The sequence below is a fragment of the Poecilia reticulata genome, chromosome 8 (genome assembly GCF_904066995.2).
Source record: "Poecilia reticulata chromosome 8, P_reticulata-male-v2, whole genome shotgun sequence".
NCBI classification, from domain to species: domain Eukaryota; kingdom Metazoa; phylum Chordata; class Actinopteri; order Cyprinodontiformes; family Poeciliidae; genus Poecilia; species Poecilia reticulata.
Window position 1 is genome coordinate 26,857,796 of NC_088837.1, and position 10,000 is coordinate 26,867,795.

Consider the following 10,000-nt stretch of genomic DNA (forward strand, 5'->3'; position numbering starts at 1 on the left):
TTTTAGCTAACCCCACAATTTAATAGAATATGTTTATTGTCACCAATCACAAAATAATTCCAGCAAATCTGGATTTTTGGATTTGCGGTTTGTTTGGCTAATTAGCAATTAGCCAAATTGCTAATTTGAAGGCAATCTGGATGCTAACGTGTCTAATTTTTTTTTTCTTTATTTTTTGTACTTTGCGTACAACTGGTCCATACAGATAAACTTGGCTAACTTTAGAAGCCAGTAACTAATTTTTAACTCTATTGATGTATAAAATTTGAGTCGATAAATACTGTAGATGTAGAGTTAAACTGCAGAAAAATGTTCTAATAATTTACAATTTATTTCCCAAATGTTAGATTTCATCCTCTTTTCTAAAGTTACTTCTGCAGACTTTGTTTTTTTTACTTGACGTTCTGTGACGGGCAGAGAAGACAGAACATGCTTCTGTAAACTTGTTCTGCAGATCAAAATGGACTCTCAGATGACCAAGCAGGCCCTGAACGAGATCGAGACCCGACACACCGAGATCATCAAGCTGGAAAACAGCATCCGTGAGCTCCACGACATGTTTGTCGACATGGCCATGCTGGTCGAGAGCCAGGTAGGCCGCAGGTGTTGAAAGCTACCTGATCCCATAGAGGAGTTGCTTGGTGTCGTTTAAATTCAGATGTTTGTTTTAGGGAGAAATGATTGACAGAATTGAGTACAACGTAGAACACTCTGTCGACTACGTGGAGCGAGCCGTCTCCGACACCAAGAAGGCCGTAAAATACCAGAGCCAGGCTCGCAAGGTAAGGCTCCTGATGAAACTCTGCTCCGGACCCCACCGTCCATCCAGGAGGCTCCTTTTCAAACTGCTAACAAAAGACTAGCAAAAAGGCTAAAAGGCACCAATTTGTCCAATCGGAACCCAAAAAATGTCCGTGGAGCTATTCCTCCGTTTAGCGTAAGGCACTTTATGGCAACAGTGGCTAACATCTATGAAGACTTAGTCAGTCTTATCACCTCGCTTCCACATGCAGTGTCACCTCTTCAGCCGACAAGCGACTGGATTCCAACTCCAGAAACTCGTGCAGCTGCCTCCCTTCAGGAACTCAAACCTTCCTGTTGGTCTTTCAGTGTCTTGAAGGAATTTTAATGTCCAGAACGGGATTTTAGCTGCTGAGGAGTTGCTTTCCTATCAGACGACTCCAACAATCCAGTTTGAACTCAAAATGCTGTTTTTAGCCGTTTTTTCTTGAATCTTTAACATTCCAGTATTTTACTATGCTAGCATGCTTTCAGACTCTGTTCTGCTTCTCTATTTGGTGAGAAAATCATTTTAAAAAACGAAAATTTGCACAACCAGTCAAACCAACAGCACCTGGCGTCCTGCATAGACACGTCGCGTTAATGAAGACAGAAACCAGAGGTTCTAACTCACACAGAAAGATTTTTACATAATTCTTGTCCAAATTTCCCTTTCCAATAATCTTGAGGACGTCTCGGCCGTTGGAACGGCTCTTAAAACGTGCGAGTTTCAGTTGCATTTACCCAGAATGCCCTGTGCTGCTTTTGTCCGGTCCCTTCAACCGAACCCAGGCCGAGGTTTGTGAGCAGACCAGTTAAATTTTTTGTTCAATTACGAATTCATGCCTCCTCAAATGAACCGCCCAGGCAAACGGCCTGGAGTCGGATTAAATCGGACTGAACAGAGCTGGAGGGAATTCAGCCTAAGATTTCCAACAAAAAGACAACGTTTGAAACAACAGGAAAAGTCAAATGAAAAAGTGGTTCCAAATGTCATTCCCTCATCATTCATGCGTTTGCTTCCTACTGTCGCCCTGCAGAAGAAGATCATGATCATCATCTGCTGCGTCATCCTCGGCGTGGTCCTGGCGTCGACCATCGGCGGCACGCTGGGCTTCTAAGACGTTCCTCCACCTGCTGCCATGATGACTGATGCCGACCGACTGACCGACAGCCAGCAGAGAAAAGAAACAGCAACGACAACACAAAAAACTTGAAACACAAATGCAAGACCGACAACCAATCAGCTAGGAAGAGATAATCCAATCACAAATAAGAGGAAACACCACGGGTTTGGGCGGGGTACAAAAAGCTAAGAAAACACAGTAACACCACATTATAGGTGACTTATCCACACAACAAGAGGGAAAAATAAACCTATTTATGTAAATGTATTGAACAACACGTGGGTTAGCTACCTGTAAAAAATGATAACCTCTACTATAACTTTTACTTTGTTGTTTGTTTGGCTGTTTTCCTATGTTTTGAAGTTCCTTGTTTGTTTTTTCGGGAGTCTCCGAGGACAGTGACGGCTGCTGGGTGGGAGTCCTGTGGGACATCCGGGTTCCTCACGTTCATTTCAGAAAACAAACAGCTAATGCATAGATGTAGAAAACCCGAAGGTTGGGGAACGATGCTAATGTTGTGCCTCGCCGTCAGCTAGTCCACCTCTCATTGGCTGCTTTGCCCGTCATTCACCTCGGCCAGCCTGATACCGGAGACCGATTGGACCCTGAGAACAGATGTTTTCGCTGCGGTTGGGAAAACACCGCGTTGACAAGGGGGAGGTCAGACTCCCCTGACTGTTGCATCGATCCAACCAAAGAGTTGGGGAGGGAGGGCCTCTGACCGTCCTGGTTATTCTGATTGGCCAGCGTAGGCGACAAGGTGATACCTGAGGGCTGGGTGGAGATGGACAGTTAAACTATGCAGTTTAGATACAAGAAAGACGACTTGTCCCGCCTACAACACAGAGATAGCCAATGAGAATCTGTTAAAAGCCAGGGCCGTCATCCTCAAGCTGCTCTTCTCGAGGAGTCAACAAAAAAATAACAGAAACGCATCAAAACCAACAAACAGGCGAACCCAGTTACCCGGGTGTGGCGATGGTCCTGTGGCTGTTTGTGTTTCGATGGCGAGCGTTTGTTGCTTTTGTCGTGCTGCTGTTCCGGTGTGTGCGTGACGTATCCTGTGCTGTATCTGCTTAACATTGTGTTAACGTTGAGTTTGTGCGATCCGACGTGTCTCTGGTGTGTTTGTGTTGGAAAAGCTGTGATGTTTCGGTTGCCACACATGAAGGCATTCCTGTAGATAATGTGAAAGGAGCATCACTCCTCTCTGCATGCTGAGACAGGATGCTCCCACCACCCGGACTAGGAGTACGGCGGCTTCTACGGCCAATTCACATTCTCTATGGGTGCATTTCCCTGGAAGGTGGATCAACGTGACACACATTCATTCACAACATGAACATGTCATATATGTTTTAACTTCTGACGTAGACAGACCCCATGAATGTTGTGTTACTGCCAGTGTTAGGGTTAGTCTGAGCTGCTTTGCATGGTGTAGAATCCGCTTGTGTTTGTGTAGGTTGTGCAGAAGCTTATTGAAGATTTATCTGTTTTCTAGATACTTTTTCTAAAAACTGTGAAAGGCATTCGTGGAGTCCGACCCAGTATGGTGGAAAAGATTCAGAAAATACAACAAAGGGTTTGTGGCTCGTAGCAACATAGCAAGAAAATGACTTTTTACATTATTGAAAGCTATTTCTAGCTAAGCTGATCCTTGATATTTCGGAAGCTAATTCTAGCTGCACCAAAACTATCCAATCTGGAAGCTAATCGTTGTTAATAAGCTAATTCTAGCTGCACCAAAACTACCCAATCTGTAAGCTAATCGTTGTTAATAAGCTAATTCTAGCTGCACCAAAACTACCCAATCTGGAAGCTAATTGCTGTTAATGAGCTCATTCTAATTTTAGAGGAAGCTGCCTGTAAGGATGTTATACAGAATGAAAAGTATTTATTTGACTGTTAGCCTGTGAACCACATTATGCTAATTTGGAAGCTAATCCTCGTTAAACTGGAGGATCATTTTAGCTAATCATAGATTTTAGCTAAATAAAAACAGACAATTCTCCCAAATCATTGGCTAATTCTAACTTAAAGGAAAGATATCTGTAAAAACATTTGATTTTACAACACAAAAAGTATTTATGTGTTGTATTTTGTACGTTATTAGTCTGTAATTGTGAACCAAATTAATTTGGAAGCGAATCCTTGTTAGCTAATTAAATAAAACCTGCAGTAAAATGTGAGTTTAAACAGGTTTTTATGCTGTGTTTGCAGTAGCAACCTACCCATTGCCCAAAGCATGCAAACTAGAATGCTAACTATGTGGAACTACTAGCTAATTTCAGCTAGCTATTAGAGTTAGCAGTGCTGAACTCAAACCCCCACGTTTTACAATACTAAGAACAGAAATGCTGCAGGAATGTTTCACTGTTAGAAATCTGGGGTTTATTGGGAAGGTAGCAGTACTGGATGAAAAGCTGAAAATGGCCGAACAAACTGTTGGTTTTACAGAGCGATGCAGTCTCGCGGCAGCTCATGGAAATCTTTACCTGCATGTTTTAAAAATATTGACAAATTTGCTCAGATTATCCGAACTCTGAGGGATTCTTCCACTAATAAAGCATCCGAGTCGCTAGGAATCGGTTCAGACTGAGCTTCTTATAATAGCCAGTCTATTATAAGGTTTGGTGAGGTGTTTGTGATTTGCCAGGACGCTGGTCGGGTCTGAGGTTCTGGAGGAAAGCGCTCAGGCTCTGTGATACGGAGGTCATCGTCCTTCTGTTGAGGCCTGCGCTGGAGGAAAAACCACCTTCAGATCCCTCCGCACTCCCTGCCAGAGCAATAAGCTTCAGTTCACAGAGTCCAGGAAGTAGTCGTTGTTTAGTGGAAAGCGTGTTTTTTCTTGAGATGTAGAAGTTAGCATCGTTAGCTTTAGATGTCTGTGATGCGCTTGATGTTCTAGTTTCAGGTTTGGAGAAGATTGGGGTCTACTTCATTTATTCTTTGGCTTCAATAAACCAAAACTGTTGCGCTCACCAAAGTGTCACCCTCTCCTCCCAGCAGCGAAATCCAACCAATCTCTCAAACGGTCCGTCTGTAGATTCAGGACGATTGGACCCTTTCTCAGCTGTTGTCGTTGGTTTTTAGTGGTTTCCAACAGGTAAAGAGACGTAAACCGAAGTGGATTTAATGACTTAGCGAGTTGAAATCTCATCGTAACCTCATGCATCAGATTTTTTAAAAGTTAGCTGCGCTTTTCTTCCCTCAGCATCTATTGGACAGTTGCTGGTTGTCCTGTGGTGGTTGAGGTGGATGAACATGGGCGGTGTAAGGACGCCGTCAAAGCACCAGCCAGTTTGTTGACAATGACGTTGTGTTTTGTGTCTGTATTGTCTGTAAAGTTCCCGTTTCGTCCATCAGGCCCCTGAAAACACATCAAACCACAAAGACGTCACCAAAACGATTCAGAGGGTCGGTTCGCCCGAGTGTCCGGCCCTCTCGTCTTGTGTTGTAGTCGTTTGGTTGTATAAAAAGATGGCGACGCGCGCTGGGAGTCTGACCTTCCCCTCCATCCTGCTGTGTGTAATAATTATGACGTTAATAATAAAAAAGGCATGCAACGCGTTGTGGAGTTTGCATGAAGGTGTTTTTGTACCCCACCCCGCCCTCCTTACCGTGCACTTTACCACTCATCGGACCTGTTTGATTAGCACATTAGCTACTAGACACAACTTATTACCTGTCACTAATTGATCTGCGTTTCAGTATTTCTGTTAGACGTGTTTTGTTGGAACATAATTGAGTGTTTTATTTAAATGTGAAAGGCTAAACTCCCGTCAGCTGCGGTCATTCAGGTCCGTCTGGACTTCTCGCTGGATGTCACCCCGCCTTTATCTGCTGGGCTCGTTTCCTCCACCCTTTGTTTGCTGAGAAATGGCCTGACCTCCGGCGGCTCCTCCACCCATCGTTGTGCGGCATGTTTCTTCGGTGAAGACGGCGTGTTAGTGAGCGTGTGTTGGCAGCACCGGTTTGTCTCAACGTGCAGAGCGTCAGACTGCAGTCCGCCGGGTTGCAGCTGTTTTCACAAGTTGTTAAAAAATTGCGACTAAGAGGATCAGAGCCCTAAACGTACGCGATGTTCACTGTTTGTTAGATTCAAACCAAAGCCTTCTCCCTCCCACTCGTGTTCTCAAAATGTCCGCCGCTAGAATCGAAGAGCACAAAGCAAGTGAAGTTTACACCGAGACGTTCCTCAAACAGACACAGCAATTCAAAAAAAGCAAAGATAAAAGTGAAACGCCTGCCCTGATCCCCCCCACAAACCACCAGCCCTCACTGCATGACGGTCCATCCGTTGATCCGACCAACCAGAGCGACGTCCGCTTCCTGTTCTCCTGTAGATGCTAGCTTGTGGTCTGACTAGTGGAAAATAAGGCGCATAATCATAACCGGAGACGACGGCGGTGCTTTCTTCTTCTGTTCAATTACGGCTCTTGTTGTTTTGGTGTCATTTTGTTTTTCCTGTACAGTTAATCAGTCGTCTTCACGCCTCCGGATCAACGCGCTGCTGCGGCGGGAGCACGAGGAAAACTATTCCAATTATAGATTATTGTTATTTATGATGCACATTTATGTGTAAATTTGTGGGAAAATATAGAAATTAAACTCAAAGCTCAACTTAATTCCAGGATATCCAACAGTTTTCTGTTGCTTTCCGGCTGAAATACGACCCGAGGTCCGTTAACCTGCCTAACCACCGGAGAACATTTAGGAGACGTGAATTCATAAATGATTTTCACCAAACGGACCTCGGATTGTTGCCTTGGAGAAACATGGATTTATGAAACTAATCTCTGTGCAAACATGCGGTTTGCTGCAGATGTGCATCCAGATGTTTGCATAATTCGGATGTTTTCCAGGAGAAAGTGTGAAATAAAAGCATTGATTCCACAAACCGCCAGCGGCGCGTCGTCCGTGGCGTGACGACAGACTGCAGCGACTAATATATAAACAATATATCAATATTTCCCTGTAAATCTTACACCAACATACCGCGTCTGTCTGACTGTGTGTACATGGCCGCCTCTGTGGGCGTGGTGCCGTTTTCCTGTCAGAGCAGGAAGCGAGCGAGCAGGAAGTGGATCATCCCGAGGGGTTCGGCGGCGCAGAGGCTCCAAAGATGGACTCTGTTAGCCAAACGCGGCGCCGTGTTGCTCCACCGCTGGCTGTCGTCATTTTGCTTGAAGTAAACATGAGTCAGTCCTACTTCTTACCTCCTCATTTGTGGGACCAGAACCCGCTCTGCGATGATTTTCGTCTTCATGGGAAGCAGCCTGCTGCGCTGCTGTCCTGCTCTGGTTACGTGAAAACTTTGATTTTTACGTTGCAGTAAAAGCTGCGACTTGTTGTGAACAGATTTTTTATGCTTGATCCAAACGTCTCTCTGCTCTCTTCATCAAGCGAGACAGTATTTGGTTTCCATCAGTGTTTATTTTCCCTGAGTGGGAGGAGTTAGGGGAGGGGTCAAATAGACAGACCACACCCACATAGTCCCTGCCATATTAAGAAATACACTTAAAAACATTATTATTATCATAGTTGTTGTTGTTATTATAATTCTAACCATAAAAGGCAAATAAAATGCAGAAAAACATTTGCAAAAACGCAGGAGAGTGAACGGCTTCACGCAGTGATCCAACAGGAAACTTTTCAAAGGGAGGTTTCCACGATTCCATGATTTAAAAAGTACAAAGGAGTTATGTTATCATAAATAATAGTAGTAATATTGAATATTGAATGCTCGCAATTTTGTCAAACTGAAACTGGAATCTTTGTGTTCTGTAATTATTGTAAATAACTTCAAAGAGAGAAAAAATGACTTGCATGTCTATGTATAAATCTACTGAGATATTTATTCCCGTCAAAGTTGACAAGCACTTCGATGTCTGTCCTTTTTCGCTGCTTTTATTTCCCGGACGTCGCCTGTCCTAAGCCCCGCCCCTCGCGTGTCCTAAGCCCCGCCCCTCCGCTCTCCGTCGGCGGCAGAGAGACGGCGCCGTGTAGCTTCCATCGCCGTCGTTCTCCGCCTCGCTCAGTCCGGACGCTGTGTCCGCTCACAGAACCCCAAACCCAGAGGCTCCGTCCACTGGCTCCTCTGATGAAAGTGCTTCCCTCCATATTAGGAAACTAAACCCCGCCTCCAGGGCCTCAGAGGCCCCTGGTCCCTCTGGAAGTCCTGTTCAGGGTCACCACCTTTCTGTTCGACGTCGTCTCTCCGCCGCATTTCGCCAAACATCCAACCTTTTCCTGTCTGGTTCCCACTTAGCCTGCACCCCGTCCTCCAAAACCGACCAGTTCATAGCCATATCCAAACAAAAGTGCCCAGACAGTCTGTAAACTACAAAACTACAGGCCAGTTGGACTGGGGTCAGCAACTCAGAATCGGTGGTGGTGGTGGTACGCATCAACTTTAGAGAAAAAGCACACATCCACCGGATGAAGCAAAGGGACTTTCTTCATGCTGTCACTAACCAAACCACCTCTGGCACCAGTAGATTAAAACTAGATTTAAATCTGAGTTGCGTACTTCAGAATTCCACCACAGTCTTCCTACTACCCAACTTTCCCCATTTTTATTCCCAGAGGAGTTCCTGGAGGAGATCGGAGCTCCGGTTTCTCGAAGTCGTCAAAGGGATGCAAAAGCTACGTTCAGGACAAGCTAGCATAGTCCAGAACAAGCTAGCATAGTCCAGAATAAGCTAGCTTAGTCCAGAATAAGATAGCTTAGTCCAGAACAAGCTAGCATAGTCCAGAACAAGCTAGCTTAGTCCAGAATAAGCTAGCTTAGTCCAGAATAAGCTAGCTTAGTCCAGAACAAGCTAGCATAGTTAAACGAAAGTTAAAGTTAAGTAAAGCTAACTGAGTTCAGTAAAGGCTAGCTAAGCTTAGTAAAAGTTAGCTAAACTCGGCGTAAACTAGCTGCGTTCCCAGTGAACCAGTTCTTCTCGTTTTACGCGGTCAGGCCGTTTGGCGGCTTCGAGGCCTGCGGTCCGGCCGGAGTCGCCACCCAATTCCAGGCCCGGTCTCCAGCCTCACACAGGCCTTTCTAACAAAGCGTGCAATATTCAGAGAAACAAGGGCTGACCTTATCATGCAGAGGCGACCAGGCCGGCTGACGCGCCGCGCTCTCCCGCAGGAACTCCCCGCCGTCCGGACGCCATGATCCGGGGGAAATACGCCACTTTTGCTATTGTTATGTTTAGGCGGCTGCATGCTGATCCTGCGCTGGGGGGGGGAGGTGGGGGGCGGCAGAGGAGAGGCGGAGATCAGAAAAAATAAAATGTCCGCACAGTAAAAAATCGCAGAAAGGACAGTGACGTCGCTCTTTGCACGCAACTTTGACCGGAAATGCAACTCGTGTCCCGTTTCTTTTTGTGTGTGTATGTGTGCGTAGCGTAATGTAAAGCGATCTGTCCCCCCTCCTCCCCCGCTGCCCTCTCCCCCTCCTGCCCCCCTCTCTCGTACTGCTGTTGGCTGTTCTGTTTAGTTCATGTGACGTGCCAGTATCCCCCCCCCCTTCTTTAACCCCCCCGGCCCCCCTCCTCTCCCCCCCCCGCCCCCCCCAGCCTCGCCCTTCCTCTCTTCATGGATCTTTAAGATGACAACTCTATGCAGATGCTGTCTTTTATAAGTGTGTCAAAATTTTAATTTAAAATAAAAACTAAAAAAACAAACAAACCCTGACAGACATATTGAAATGAAACAAAAAATTAATAAAGAAAAGGATTGTTCAGTGTACTCTGTGATCATTATTGCTTTATGGATGGATGATGGATGGATGGATGGATGGATGGATGGATGGATGGATGGATGATGGATGGATGGATGGATGATGGATGGATGGATGATGGATGGATGGATGGATGGATGGATACATGATGGATGGATGGATGGATGGATGATGGATGGATGGATGGATGGATGATTGATGGATGGATGGATGGATGATGGATGGATGGATGGATGGATGGATGGATGGATGGATGGATACATGATGGATGGATGGATGGATGGATGGATGATGGATGGATGGATGGATGGATGGATGATTGATGGATGGATGGATGGATGGATGGATGGATGGATGG

At 45.5% G+C, this 10,000-nt stretch overlaps 1 protein-coding gene across 1 annotated transcript in view; it reads left to right on the forward strand.

Moving 5' to 3' along the window:
* Positions 1–9,650, forward strand: part of stx1b (syntaxin 1B) — a 49,799-nt gene extending 40,149 nt beyond the window's left edge. The window contains exons 8-10 of the mRNA XM_008417139.3: positions 455–592; positions 672–782; positions 1,821–9,650. Coding sequence (XP_008415361.1) covers positions 455–592; positions 672–782; positions 1,821–1,901 — 330 coding nt within the window. The 3' untranslated portion in view covers positions 1,902–9,650. The remainder of the gene's footprint in view (positions 1–454; positions 593–671; positions 783–1,820) is intronic.
* Positions 9,651–10,000: the final 350 nt, after the last annotated feature.